Here is a 15016-nt window from a genome sequence, read left to right on the forward strand (position 1 = left end):
GGAACTATTTTAATTCCGTTCGAATAGTTGGAATTGCCTTGACGTCCTTGTTCCTTTGTAACTCCTTAATGGTATCTATTCATTAATCGAGGGATAAATTTTTCGAAACAGTTTCCAGGAACGAATCCTCTTTGTATACCGGCGTGTACACCGCGCAAGTTCAATTACACCATAGCTCAATACCCGTTTAATACTTTTAATCGCGCATCAGAGTAGAGCTCTCGGTGCAATTCCAATCGAAATTCCACGAGTTTCCACGGCTGTTCGCGCGGACCAATTAGACCTTATCGTTTAAGCCTAGCCTAGGTATTTCCAGCAATTTACCGAATACGAAACGTGGATCGACGTGGATCGTTGGGATTTGTCACTCTCCTCTTCCTCTTCCTCTCGCATACGAGAGTGCGTAACATTTTTAGAGCCGACGTTACGTTAACCACAGCTCTTAATGATGTCCATCTTTGGCCATCGTTCACGCCATGTTTGGCGATCGACACTTTTGTCCTAGAAACAAGTATACGCGGAGTGTATTATTCAGGTCCCCTTCAAAATGGCGGAGTTCACAGTTGCGTCGATCTTGCGCGCTCTCTCTCTCTCTTTTTTTTCTTTTTATCTTCGACAGGAATGATAAATCTAAATCTCTGGTTTACAGGTTTGTTGTGCCATCTGGACGACGCTTGCACCTCGAATCCCTGCCACGAGGGCGCGATCTGCGACACGAGCCCGGTGAACGGATCGTTCGCTTGCTCCTGCGCCACCGGTTACAAGGGAGTCGACTGCTCGGAGGACATCGACGAGTGCGAGCAGGGTGAGTAATCTTCTCCTCTTCTCCTCTTTCTATCTCGTGAAAGATATTACTAAGATCGGGATTGCGAAACGAAAGCGTTTACTTTTCCTTCTTTCTTTCTTCTTGCTTTACCACTCGCGTTATTAATGATTCTCTCGATTCGAAAACGATGATTTCGCTCGAACGGGAAAAATATCTCGAAGATAAAATCGTATATCCTAGTAGCAGATTTTACCGAGCTAAAAAAAATAACTCGAGTAATAAATGAACCCGCGTCCGATCATTGGATATCTTTGGCGTGAATAATAATTTTTATCTCCTCCTCGTATAACAGTGGAAATTGATTTAAAATTTATTGTGTTTAAAAATTACACGATCTCGATATTTAATTAAACCAAAGACGCGGCGAGCAGGTGAAATTCCTTGGCGATCCTCTTTAATATCATCGTAATTTCATCAGCCGACAATGTTCTCTCGTCCAAGCTCCCTCGATCGAGATATTGATAAGATCAAACCTCGATGACCGGTCAACCGCGAGGTTAATACATCGGTTAACAATTTCTCTCTCTCTCTCTCTCTCTCTCTCTTTCTTTCTTTATTTTTCTTTTTTTAATCGTTTTCCAATCCAATCTCGCGTCATTGCTCGCGCACTTTGCACGACCCTGTTAACAACGCGTAGGCGAGAGAACATTTAATGGAGAACCGATTATGTTAAAAGTAAAAATAAAAAGTGTCTACTCCATCGATTCTATACTACTATATCATAGTCGTATATTTTTTCCCTCGTTAAATTCCTCCCCCGAGATATACGATTTTTCGCGTGGAAAGGAACACCCATCTAAATATCTTCGTGACTCGTTAAAATCGGGATCTGTGAATAAAAGTGGGGGATTAAGAGGCGCGTTGATGAAACGATCCGAAACGCACAATGTCTCGTTAAGCTCGATACATGGTCGCCATTGTGCCTCCTCGAAAATATAAATGATCGGTTTTGACGTGTGGCATAAAAATTCGTTTCGACCAGCTCGTCGAGTCGATGACTCGCGGTTAAACGATTCGGTAACAAAGTGGAGGCTTTCTGTCAAGTATTCCGCAAGTATTTTTGTATATCGATATAGGGTACGGTCGAGTCGATCAAAGAAAAGATGAAGAGCGATAATTTTAGATCGATACTTTGAGAATACATTGCGCGAACATCCCCCACGGTTCGATCAAATTGAAATCCCGAAAGAGGATTATCGATCAATTCCGATCGATTAATTCGGTTGCGCTTCGCCTCGTTCCTCTCCCGTTATTACCGTTGTCGTCGGATCGTGATTGATCCATCATGAACGAGGAGGAATCCTCGATCCCATCCGACCGAATCGCTCTTCCTCCTCTCCACTCCTTTCCCATTGTGGGAAACGCGTTCCAATTAAATTCAACCAGGCTAAAGCGCCTCAAATTTTTTCCCTTCCTTTCGTTCATCTCGAATTCATTTCGAACGAATAAGCTTGCGATTTTTTCCCCGATCTTTTCTGAAAAATATAATAAATAATCGAAGCACGAGCATGAAAATTACGGTTCGAAAAATTGGGAAAATTTTCAACGAAAAATCTCAACCGATTGTCGAGGCAAAGAATACAAAATTGCACGAGTATCAGGATTCGGAAGAAAAGAGGAAAAATTAAGAAAATTTTCAACGGAATTGCGTGGAGGCAAAGAGTATAGGAATTGTATAGGAATTTATGAAAATTACACGCGCGTGTTCCAATAACGGGTGAACGAAGAAGATGAAAGGGAGGAGCATCCTCTTTTCAACGTTGCACAAGCATCTCGGTTTCATCCGCGAGATCCGATTCTCTCAAAGAGATTCCGCTCGAACACCTGTAGGGCGCGCTGCGCCGTAATAAGTATCCGCTCGGTGGACTTCGATTTCTCTTCTTCCTCTTCTTATTTCCCTCTCCTATACACACACACACACACACACACACATCTGCAAGCGAACTTGTGTCATTCTAAGGGACCACTCTCTCCCACCCTTCCTTCCTTCCTGAAGGAACGAGTTCTCCTCCTCTCCCTCTCCTCGACCGAGCCCCAGCGTGGCAGCGACGATTATTAATAATCCCCCCGGTATAATTGATGGTCCGGCGAGAATTTATGCTTCCAACGTGTACACGTTACACGTTGATACCGATCGATCGACAATTGTCTCTAAAGCAATCATCTCCCCCTCCCCGGGTCGGGCCCCCTTTGAACCCTTTCATCGACGCCCAACGACTTTCCTCCTCGTTCACCGAGGCCGAATAACCAAGCCGTATTTATCGATTCGCGACGCCTTTTTTTTTCCGCCCCCCCCCTCCCCCTTCTTTCGCGACACGTTATTATTGGATATGGAAGTGAAATTTCAATCGGCAATATATTTGCGGGCTTGTTTTTTTTTTTTCCTTTTTTATACGAATCTTCAGTTCGTTATTCGACGGTGGTAAACTTTCTTGGAAAAATTCGAGAAAAATTGAAATCGTCGCGAATCGGAGAGGCGAAGGATAATGAACACTTTACCATAAATTGGACGAAAATTGGACGAAAATCCGGTCGAAGCAACGAGTCCCGTGCGCGAAGCGAGAAATCTAAATCGTCGAATGCCGGGATCCGCGTGTAACGCGGAGAAGAAAAATCGATGAAAATACGGGAAGATATGAGCCGCAAAGCGGTAAAATTGGGTGGATAATTAACGAGCGGACAGGCGGTAGTCGCGGTTTTAATTAATAGCGAGAAGGGGAATGGAGAAGGCCCAGCATGGGGCCCACACACCTCGACGATTTTCTCGTGGGTATAATAAACCTAGCTTTCACGATGCGGTTTTATCTCGGCTGTATTATCAGCTGGAATCCGATTTATGATATTGCGTCGACGTGGAACGCGCGCTGTCAATCCCGTCACGTTGACACGGAAACAAGTAGAAAACGGCCGTGGCCGTGCTCGATCACCCGTAAACCATGAAAAATGGTAATGGTCATGGTAACGAGAGAGCCGTTCACCGTTAATCCAAAAGGAAATCGAGCTAACCCGTCCAAGAAAAACCCCGTATTTTCCCCCCTCTTATTTAATCTCTCTCTCCCTATCTCGCATGTAAATTACAATTGGAAACAATTTATTCTGGCGGAGAATTTTTATTACTGATATATATATATATATGTATATATAGAAGCAAGATATTTACTTACATTTAAATTGTACGTGTAGGGATCGTGGCAAGTAATTTTGCGCGTTAGCCGCGTTATGATGTCCAGTAAATTTGTCTTTCGATCGCAAAAATCGAACAAAGGAGACGCTAGTCAGTTGAAATAGTCGCTCAAACATCCCCGCACGCAATCAGTCACTTGCTCGTGCTCATTTGGAACAACGTCTATAAACAAAACGAGAAAGCCGAACCGCGGGGAAAAAGTAGAAAAAAACGAAGAGGAGGAGAAGAAGAAGAAGAAGAAGAAGAAGAAGAAGAAGAAGAAGAAGCAGTTGGAAACGCATCTAAGTAAATCCCTTTCATTCTCGGTAATAAATACGCGCCGGCTGCCTTAGGTGAGCGTGCCGGTTAATACGTTTCGTTCCAGACAAAGACACTTCATTAATAATCAGAAACACTTCTTTTGTACCCTGTGCGCGTACCATTCACCCCCTCCTCCTCTCAACTCCGGATGGACATCCGTATTTCTCTCGCACGCGAGACACGAAAGAAGAAGAGAGAGAGAGAGAGAGATAGATTTTCTCTCGTCGGTACAAAGCCCCCTCTCTCTCTCTCTCTCTCTCTCTCTCTCTCTCTCTCTCTCTATCTAATGTTTCTTCATCGCGTTAATCAACCACCGAGCGGATTTAATTGGATTTCGGGGGTTGCGCCCGATTAACAATCGGGCTCGTTTGCCACGTTGTCAAGGGACAACTTACAGGCGTGCCGTCATTACGGAGGGCAGTGGTCACGATTCATTTTCTGTATTTCATTAAACGCGCGCGAAATGCGGCCCTCTCCCCTCTCAGGGAGAGGTAATTTAGCAAACATTCGCACGTCCGGCCGAGCGATCAATCTGCTGGGATCTTTAGTTTCTTCTAGCAGCCTCCGCTCGCCGCCCCCTTTGTTGTTATTATTGTTATTTATTTATTTATTTTTTCCCTCTTCTTCTCGTTCGAGTCGACCTCGACACGGCTACCGGATGGATGGAATACAGTCGAATAGTTCGGGGAGTAGGGAGAAAGCTGTGGAAACTATGGTAGGGGGGAAGCGCCTTTGCACCAGATTTCGACCGTTAAAGCTTTTTTATAGCCGCATAATGAATTAAGGATGCCAGTTTTTCTGGGCCGGTGGGTTCTCGAGCCATTCGAGAAACCCGTTTTCGTTTGGTAGACCAAGTGCCGTGTGTTATGCTTCGAACGCGAGGATTGTAATTAGGAAGACATTACTCAAAGAGGACCTTTCCCCCTCCTCTCCTTCACCCAGACCACGATTCTTCCTACGCTTCTTCTTCTTTTTCTTCCTCTTCTTTCTCTTCTTCTTGCTTCTTCGAGGCTCGTTCGCGTCTCTCTCTCTCTCTCTTTTTCCTCACTGTTTTTCATCGTGTCTCGTGGTTGATGGGCTCGTTCGGGGGCGAGGCATTATATCCGTGGTTCGGAAATGATCAGAAATGGAACCGGATGACCTGCTCTTTCCGCGGTCGACAGTGATAAAGGATGATCGAACGGGTTGTATCTTAATACACGTGTATTAAGACGTTAAAGACGGTGTTTAAATTTAATCGGGGATCGATTATTGGGACCAAGATTTATAATCTTGGCTCGGGTTTTCTTTCTTCTTCTTCTTCTTCTTCTTCTTTTTACGGACAATTGGATTAACCGATCGTTGGTCAAACGAAATTATTTTATCGAGCGAAGAAAACTTTGAATCCCGGCAATTTTCGTTCCGGGAAAACGCGAATAAAACTTCATCAAAAGTTTCGTTTATTTCGAAACGATCAGAATCTACCTTATTATCGAGCCTCCTCTTACTCTTCCTTTTCCCCCTCCCCCTCTTTCCATTTAAAGTTTTTAATACCGAAATATTTCTCCTCCCCTTCGCGGCTTCTCCCCCTCGATCCATTAAATCCGTCCACTTTCCTCTCCACCCCTTCTCCAACGAGCACCGCCTCCCCTCCAGCCAACCCAGAGATCCTCCACTCCGATAAAAGCGACAGCTCTCGTTGCTCCCTGACACGAAATCCCCTGGGATCGGTTTATTAACGGCCGATGGGCACAATTATCGGTCGATCGCGTCAAACACGTTAGGAATCGCGAGCGAATCTCTTCTTTCTTGCTTCATCCGTTTCTTATTCGTGAATGTTTCGAAAATACAAAGAGTTTCGTTTTTTTTTTTTTTTTTTTTTTGGTGAATAACAATTCGAGAAAGAAAACTGATTTCTACTAGTTGACTGGAAAATATAGATTTACAGATCTGTATACTTTGAAAGCTATCCTCTATATTTTTTTAATTGTTTGAAATTTCTAAAGAACGACCCTTCTAACAGAGATTTTTACGTATTTTTACGTATAATCTAATATAAAAATAGGGTCTCTTCGATCGTTGAATATAATACAAGATGACGAAAAATGGAAGAAAGTAAAGTTAGATGTATTCTTGGTGTTTCATAATATTTCAATAATTCTGAGATGAACGATCATCCCATGCATTCGTGTTACGAAAAGTAACATCGAGAATAGGCAAAAATATTTTTCGAGGCTACAACAATCTATCCGCCGCAATAATAAATTTCAACGGAAATCAGAATTGCTCGATTCGTTGGCAGTAAATTGTCTCGCGTCGTCACCATCCATCTTCAACACGTTTCTTACCCCGAAAACCATCGCTCGACGTTACGTTCGAAACCTCAATTACACCGGGCCGCAAAACACCAAACGAGAACGTTCCCAATCCCTATTTCGTTTAATTGCGATTTTATTCGCGACAACTCCGTGTATTCCATCGAAAATTCGTCCCCCACCCTCCCCCGCCGCGGTTTTTCGTCGTCCAAACTCCCTCAAAGGGAAAAGGAACGACCAATTTCGACGAACCGGGGCCAATTTATTCTCCCCGCGAGATAAGCTCATTTCGATCCTTTCTTGCAATTCGTCCAGAGGGGGTGACCCTCCTCCCGGCGTGAGTCAGAGCGAGGAAGGCGGCCAAAACGCGTCCTTCGCTTTTATCCAACCGTGGACAACTCTCCTCTCCGTCTCTCCCTTATAAATATTTACGCCGTGTTGCCGAATACGCTCGCGACGAGGGACCACCGCAAATCGGGGTCGTTCTCCGTCCCCGGTGTTGAATTACACGGCCATCTTTGCGGCCGCTCCAACTCGCCGCGAAGGTGACACCGGCCGAGACGTCATAATTCGTGACAGCCACTGGTGAAAGTAGCCTCCTCTCGATCCTGCCATTTTTATCTCTTCCTCTCTCTCTCTCTCTCTCTTTTCGGTTATCCGTTGTTCGCTGAATTAATAAATATATATATATATATATGGGGCTTGGGATGGGTCTTAATCTGTCGTCGAAGCGAAACAATTCCCGGCGAATGGGTCGTCGCGATGATGGAGTCGTTTCGTTGAGGGGAGTCGGCGTAATTGGAATCTTTATTTGGAGGATTAGTCGAAGGAGTCTTGTTGCACTCGATATTAAGAATCTTGTTTGTCCATGCTTTAATCTTGATCGAAATTGGATATATCTTTTGATTTACTCGTATTACAAAGAAACGAAGGGAGTGGGGAAAAAAAGACGAGAAATATGCGATAATTAGAGGAAACTCGGATTGAAAAAGGGATTTTTTACCCCCGAATTTCGACGAAAAATGGGCCCGCGGATCGAGTTCCTCCCCTTGGAAACGTGGGCCCGTAACGGGCTTCGTGTGAGTTCCGTTGATTGCGTGCCAGTGCAAACAACGTGGTAACCCGTAACGAAATCCCTCTTCCTTCGTGGTCAACCTCTCTCTCTCTCTCTCTCCTCGTTTCGTTTCGTTTCCTCGCCTTCTCCTTCGTTTTCGTGGCGAAGTCGACTTGGCCGGATCTCCTCCTCGACCGAGGAGGAACCGGGGCTACCTGCCCCTGCTAAACAAAGACCCATTGTTACACCGAAATTTGGCAACGTTGCCCTGACAATGGTAAACCGATACCTAGAGGGGGTGAAGGGGGAAGAGTTCGTATACCTGGCTCGATCGACACCTATATGTATATGTATATGTATCTGCATACCTTGACATACCTCGAAAATCCGGAATAAAGTGGAAATTCAAGCGGATGAGATTTGTGTCCCCTTCCCCCCTCCATCTTGGACGAATTAGTTATTTTTAGAACACTTTTTATTCTTTAACTCCAATCTCCTCGAGATAACATCTACATCAAGCGGATTCCTGTCGAAACAAAGATAGATCTCGGGTACTCTTCAAAGGAGATTTCTTCAAAAAATCGTCTTCGATTTCACGTCTTCTTCTTCTTCTTCTTCTTTTTTCTTTGAACGAGAAATGAAGTGTCGAGGGGACTTTTTTTTTTTTTTTTTTTTTTCTCTCGAAATTCGGTCGAGTTGAATCAACGAGAGAGAAAGAGTTTTTCCTCGAAAACAGACGATATCGAACTATCCTCGAAATTTTTCGTTGCGAGTGAAAAGAATCGAGAATTCTTTCTCAGAATTTGAGAAAGAGAGGGGAGAGAGATGGTTACAGTTGGATCGGCAGGAAATTTTCAATAAAATTCGTTTATCGCCTCGGAACAGAAGAAAGAGCAAGGATCGACGGTGTGTGGCCGTCTCTTTTTCGAGGCGCGTCGTCGCGGAGAGCAGGACACGTCGGTAATAAGATTCAAAACCGGAAGTTGGGAGTGTTTCTCAGTGAAGAGAGAAACGGTGGCAGCGGCGCACCAACGAATCTAATTAAACGCTAAATTGTTATTTTAAGTTTAATAACAACCATAATGACCACGAGCTCCGATCCTCTGCTCTGTTATTATCTAGATTGCATATTTTCTGGTAGATTAAGCTCCTCTCCGAGGAGAAGAAACGAACCGCTGCTATCTAACGAAACACGGTAAACTCTTTCTCTCTCTCTCTCTCTCTCTCTCTTTCCTTCTTCGTGCTATCGCGATTGATCGATTATCCGTGATGTTACAGTCGAGGACAGACGATATGTGTGCATTTATATAGAACTCGGTAATAGTGGCATATAGGAATTTCTGTATTAAACGGTATTCATCTCGAAGGAATCGGGTGAACGAAGGATGCTCCGTCGTCTTTTTCTTGGCCTCTTCCTGCTCGATTGCTTCTATCTCTCGTTTTATTCGACGACGAGTATTAAATGCGGGTAACGAAGCGGTGGGATTGTTTTAATAATAATGTTTTGCGGTTTTACAGAGAGAACGATTTTATATTCAGATCGGATATTGTGCGATCCGGATTACGACATCTCTCTTACTATTTTCGTATTTTACTTACGAAACTTATTCCACGTTTTTATTCGTATTAACACTTTGTAGATCGACAAGATGGATGGTTGGAATCTCGAATAGAGCAAAAGTGACAAATGAATTCTTTTATTCGGAAAATTAATTTCAAATTAATAATGTTCGCGAGACGTAAAGTTCACTTTTACCTTTTACATTGTAAACTGTTAGAATAATTACGAATCGCAGAGGATCGATTATTATTTTTTGGAATAAATTTCTTAAGCGAATATCGTCGCCTCGATTACCGAGGACACTTTATTCGCATCGTGATGCGAAACAATATTATTATTATATCGATCTATAAAAACCTTCTTACTTTTTACCTTCTTTTACGATTTTTATCGAGCTCAATCACCGATTTACTCAATTCTCGCTCCTAATCGATACTCCGACTACTTCGAAAACGCAAAATAATCCGAGACAACCATCCATCTCTCTCGTCGCTTCCTTCCATCATCATCCATGGCGGCGGCGGCGGCGGCGGCGGCGTCCTTGAAGAGATGACTCGACCGATTCGTCATCCGATCGCGAACACGGCCGAGCAATGCGTTTCTTGCCCTCCTCTGGTAACACGCGTACACCCCTCGCTTTTTCTCTCCTCCCCTTCCACCCCCTCCTTTTCTCGTGATGAAACGTGGCGCGCGGCAACACCAATTACGGCCCCAGCCCGGGAAAAACCGTGGCGGCGGGCGAATTACACGAAGCTGGCATGCGTCCGCAACCCGCCTCTGCCTCCGTTTCCACGTATAAATGGCCGCGACTCTTCGATGCCCGTTTTCGAAAAACTTCGTAAATATCGTGAAAGCGTTTCAAACCACTAAGGAACGGGGCGTGACGAGGGGGGGAAGAGGGAGGGTCTCCTCTATGCTTCTTTCGTGTAACGCGGGCATCGAGGATTCCTGGAACGGGAATGGAATTTCTCGAGAATTGGTTGGGTGGAAATGGAAGAAGATTGGAAAATCTGGATAAAGAGTCGTGGTGGAAGAGGCGAGACAGCGGTTTTGTTTTTAATTAGAGAGAGAGAGAGAGAGAGAGAAAGGAAAAAAGAAAGGAGATAGATAGATAGATAGATAGACTTTCTGTTTCTCGTGTCTTGTACAAAGTTTAGACCACGACGGAAGATCGATATCTTTTTAATCGAGTTGCGTGACAAAATTAGACTATTTCTGTAAAAAGAAAGAAAGGAAAGGAAAGCAAAGTGGTTCAATCGAAAGTGTCAAATTACGCGAAATCACAATGGTGGGGATTGAAACGAGTCAAATTCTCGACGATTCTTCTTAATTCTTCTCAACGCTTAATGAAACGCTCATTTCTCGAATGGCGAAATCATTCGAGAGCGGGGCGATTATCTTATTGCAATTAGCGCGGTAACTCCGAGAAAACGAAACGAAACGGATCGTGGAGCGGGAAGAATTCCTCCCGTTGGATGGAATCCGCGGCAGCTTTCTTCTTACGGCTTTTTCCTTCCCTCTTTCCTCGACAAAACCCCGTCGACCGATGGTCAATTAAGGCGCCCTAGCATGCATTTGTCGCGCCCCGCTCTTTCCACTCTTTTCCAAACCGCTGTTAATTATATTTATATGCGACGAGTAACTTCAGAGTCTCACTCGTGGTTTCGACCTGAACTGAACTGAATAGCACGAGTGAAACTCGTGGAATGAATTTTTTCAATCGAGATTTAGCTCTTACTTTTTAATACACATACACGAGAAGATCACGATTCTTATAATCCACGTTGCCCTATCGTTTGAGCTTTCCTCGAGTGAAACGCTTAAACAGGAAGGGGATTTTGATTATCTGTCGGATATGCATTCGATTTGTTCTCGACGATTGTGGAAAAAAGAAAAAACGAAAAAGAAATTTTGTTCGTTCCAGGATCACCTTGCGAGCACGACGGTATTTGCGTGAACACGCCCGGCTCGTTCGCCTGCAACTGTACGCAAGGATTCACGGGGCCGAGATGCGAAACGAACGTGAACGAGTGCGAGTCCCATCCCTGCCAGAACGATGGCTCCTGCCTCGACGACCCTGGAACCTTCCGCTGCGTCTGCATGCCTGGTAAGCGAACTCCTTCCTTCGTTCTACTTCGAAAGCTGGTATTTCGCGGGAAATATATTACTTCGTAGAAAGATTTCGACGAGACGCGTATATACGACATACGTATTTCGTAGAAGACGAGAAAATTATATATGTCGTGAATTTTTCGTTCGTTCGTTCGACATTAAGTTTCGTTAATATGTTCAGCAGTTTTAGATTTCGTTTCGTACGAGAGCTTTAATTTATTAAAACCGTACTTCTCGCCTAAATGTTAGGACGAATTACTTGGCGTGATGCGATAGATTCAAAATACGTGTAAATAGAAGGAGAGAAATCTTGTAAAATTTTCTACGATCAGGAAATCGAGTTTAAATTCACTGCGAGTATTAAACTCGCGTCATCCCCGATTGGATCGTACGAATTGCTTTCTCGATCGATGAAAGCGGTTCCTACGCTACCGACAATCACCGACACGGAATATCGCGTTTCTCGCGCATCAACGCGACGCGAGATCCAAAGGCGGCGCGTTTTCGTGGAAAAGCCTCGTGGAGCGCGAAACGCTTCGTCACGAGCGGAAATCGAGATTTCGCCGAGTTGATAGCGAAACGGAATCTCTCTCTCTCTCTCTCTCTCTCTCTCTTTCTCCGTCTCTTGTTGGTCCAACGACGACGTCGCCTGTAAATTCTTCCGAGATGACAGGGCCACGGTTTCGCGTTTATCTGATCCGCGGCAAGGCCGGTAACTCGTTTACTCTTTTAACACGGACGGTGGTAACGCGCCTCGGCCACGCGTAAGTCAACCTTAATTGTTTGACGCCGAGCCGTGGAAACGAACCGTCTTCCTCCTGTTGCCTGGCAGGAGAACGGAGCCCCTTAAGGGCCCCTCTCTAGCATAGAGAGGCCAATCGAGATCCCTCGGCTCGATAATCGGGATATAATCGAATAATGAGCGGCGCACGCTCGATATCGGCGGGAATCGGGCAAACGCCTTGGAGAGATTGGCTCGAGGATGAAGGGTGGTTAGCTGTGTGGTATAATCGATAACGTTGTGCCAAAGGAAACGGAGGATACGGGCGAGAATCTATGTATCATCTCTCCTCGCGACGTTAATTGGATCTTTGGATTCGAATTATCGCCTCGGCGACGATTGCGTGCGAATTCTTTTGATCTTTGCTGCTGATTTTTCCCTTTTTTTCTTTTTTCTGTGGAAAGAAGCTTCTGTTTTTTTTTTTTTTTTGACGATCTCTCGGAATTAATTTCGAGATTATGTGGAAATCGAGTTTTATCGCTATCGATCGGTATCGTACGTTGACGTAGTTCTTTTAATTCCTTCTGTGAGAGACGAGAGATCTTTGGAATTTTAAAAATAAATAAATTCTCTAAACTTATATTAAAAATCAATCCGATCAATCTTTTCTTTTTCCATCATTTAACAAGGCAAAATTTCTCGATCAAAATAGAAAGTTTGGAGACGGAGGCAACCTCTCCTGGCGACAATAATTTAATCCGGCTCGCGTCCCTGTTCTCGTGCCTGGTTCCCGAAACCGGTTGGGCCCTGTCTATCTACCCCCGAGGGATTCGTTTGACGGCGATCAACGTGGGCCGGGGGTTTCGGTAATAACGTTGCCAGATTAAATTCAACAGTGACGAATTAATCGACCAGAAATTCAATACGCAAATGAAATTTTCTTTTTTTTAAACAACAATTTCCTCTTCCCCACGCGTATATATCAATCGACTCGTAACTTTTTCTTCGTCCCCCTAAAATTGGAAACTCGTCGGACGCGAAGGCAGGTCCATATTTCTTTCTTTACCTTCACAAAAATCGTCATCATCGAATCGTCGAAAATTCTTTCTTCCATTCGTTTTCCAAGAAAAATCTCCTCCTTCATACGCTCGAAACCCCACCCGAACATCCTTCCACCGCGTAAATATGATATTTGCATAATGTATTCCGCGACGTGGACATAATAAGTATGTCGGCATACAAAGCGGCCGCGACAATGAGGGGCGGCGCGATATTCATCCAGGGCGAAGCGTCAAGAGACAGAACGGTCCCCCCTCTCTTTCTCTCTGGAGCAACGAACAATCGAGAGGAGAGGAGGAGGAGGAGGAGGAGGAGGCCGAAAAGTGAGAGAGCAAAAAATGAGGGACAGGCCGAAAGGGCCGAAATGGTAGGAGGGGAAGGAGTAAAATATGATAGCGGGATTCGCGAAATATGAGACCGAAACGAGGGGATCCTTCTGGCCCCCGGGGCCCCTGCACGGGCACAAAGGCTTATCTTGTCCCTGGGCTGGCCGACCAGGCCGCCATTTTGGTACTCCACCTCCGCCTTTCACCACCACCACCACCACTACTTCACTACTTCTTCTTCTTCTTCTTCTTCTTCTTCTTCTTCTTCTGGTTGTTGCCTCTCCTCGAAACGCCTCGCCTCTTTTTCGCCCTGTTGTTTCGTGGCTGCTCGCCGTCGGCCCGTTTGCCGCGCTTTCCTTTCTTGTCGGGGGACCCGTGGTGTCCCGTAAAAGGATCCGCTAAATAGCGCTAAGAGGTTCGAGGAAAGAGGATACTCCAGCATTCAGGGCCCCTTTCGCAGCACGACGGCCTGCGTTGTGCCGTGCATACGTGCCACTTGCGGATTTCTCCATCCTCTCCTGTATCGGCCTTTGTAATTGCCAACGTTCGAATCGAGAGGGGAGTGGGAGGTAACGAGATCGGTTCACGGTTTTTGCCACGCCGAATAATCGCTATCGTACTCCTCGATGAAACTTGCGCGCTCTTCCGATCCACACTTGGAACGGATATATATATAGAACGTTGCTCGAGTAACTCGTCGAGAATCGGATCTCTAGTTTCTTTCTTCTTTCTTTTTCAATTCGCAGAAAATTTACGAAAATTTATACTCGCGTTTTCGAAAACCCGTCTCGGATTCGGATCGAATTGAAAAGTTGTTGTTGATGTTGTTGTAAACGAACGATCTTAAACAATTTCGATCGAGTAAATCCTGTGATCAAGCGCGATAAAAAGAAAGGGGAGGGGGAGATGAATGGTGAATGTAATTTGCGGAAGCAGGTTGCACAAATGTTAGGTTGCAACGAAAGGGGTGTGGTAGCGGTCGGCTGTCATTGACGGACGATGCCAATTACGGGTTTAAAGGCTACTGCACGCGTTCTCTCGCGATCCGATAAACTCTTCCTCTGGTATTCGGCGCGTTTCGTTGTGCTCGCAACGTTGAAAAGTGAAGATTAATAAATAATCGGTGGAAGCGCAATCGGCGTGTAAATCGCATCGTGCGTGTTGGACACGAGAAATTCGAGCCGGTTCCGTTGCCTCGAATTCGATACCATCGACGAGAAATTGCAGTGCAACATTGTTGGACAATGATGCAGATGTTTGACCACGCCACGTTTTTACCTCTCGATCGATTAATTTTAGTCCGAGGGATTAATAATTAATAGTAGAGATCGTAGCTACGATAAAGCTTCGACGAAAGGAGAGAGAAGAGGAAAATAATTATCGTACGATTAAGTAATAATTGGTGAACAAAAATTACCAGAGAGGTTTAATAATTTAAAAGGAGAATTTATTTTTATAAATTCAAGTTTGGTAAAGAAGAAGAGGGTAACGTTCCGATCGAAGAGATACTTTCACCCAAGAAGCGTACACGTTTTTGAGTATATCGTTTCGTTAAATTGTATACAGCGGCTACCTGACC

The 15016-nt window shown here is 44.8% G+C and overlaps 1 protein-coding gene across 1 annotated transcript in view; it reads left to right on the forward strand.

Annotated features, from left to right (window-relative positions):
* Positions 1-15016, forward strand: part of N (neurogenic locus Notch protein) — a 203936-nt gene that overhangs the window by 121519 nt on the left and 67401 nt on the right. Inside the window, exons 7-8 of the mRNA XM_086909626.1 lie at positions 650-805; positions 11144-11326. Coding sequence (XP_086765752.1) covers positions 650-805; positions 11144-11326 — 339 coding nt within the window. The remainder of the gene's footprint in view (positions 1-649; positions 806-11143; positions 11327-15016) is intronic.

The sequence above is a fragment of the Apis florea genome, unplaced genomic scaffold (genome assembly GCF_048593485.1).
Source record: "Apis florea isolate Af1SG1 unplaced genomic scaffold, ASM4859348v1 contig_3158_pilon, whole genome shotgun sequence".
Classification (NCBI taxonomy): domain Eukaryota; kingdom Metazoa; phylum Arthropoda; class Insecta; order Hymenoptera; family Apidae; genus Apis; species Apis florea.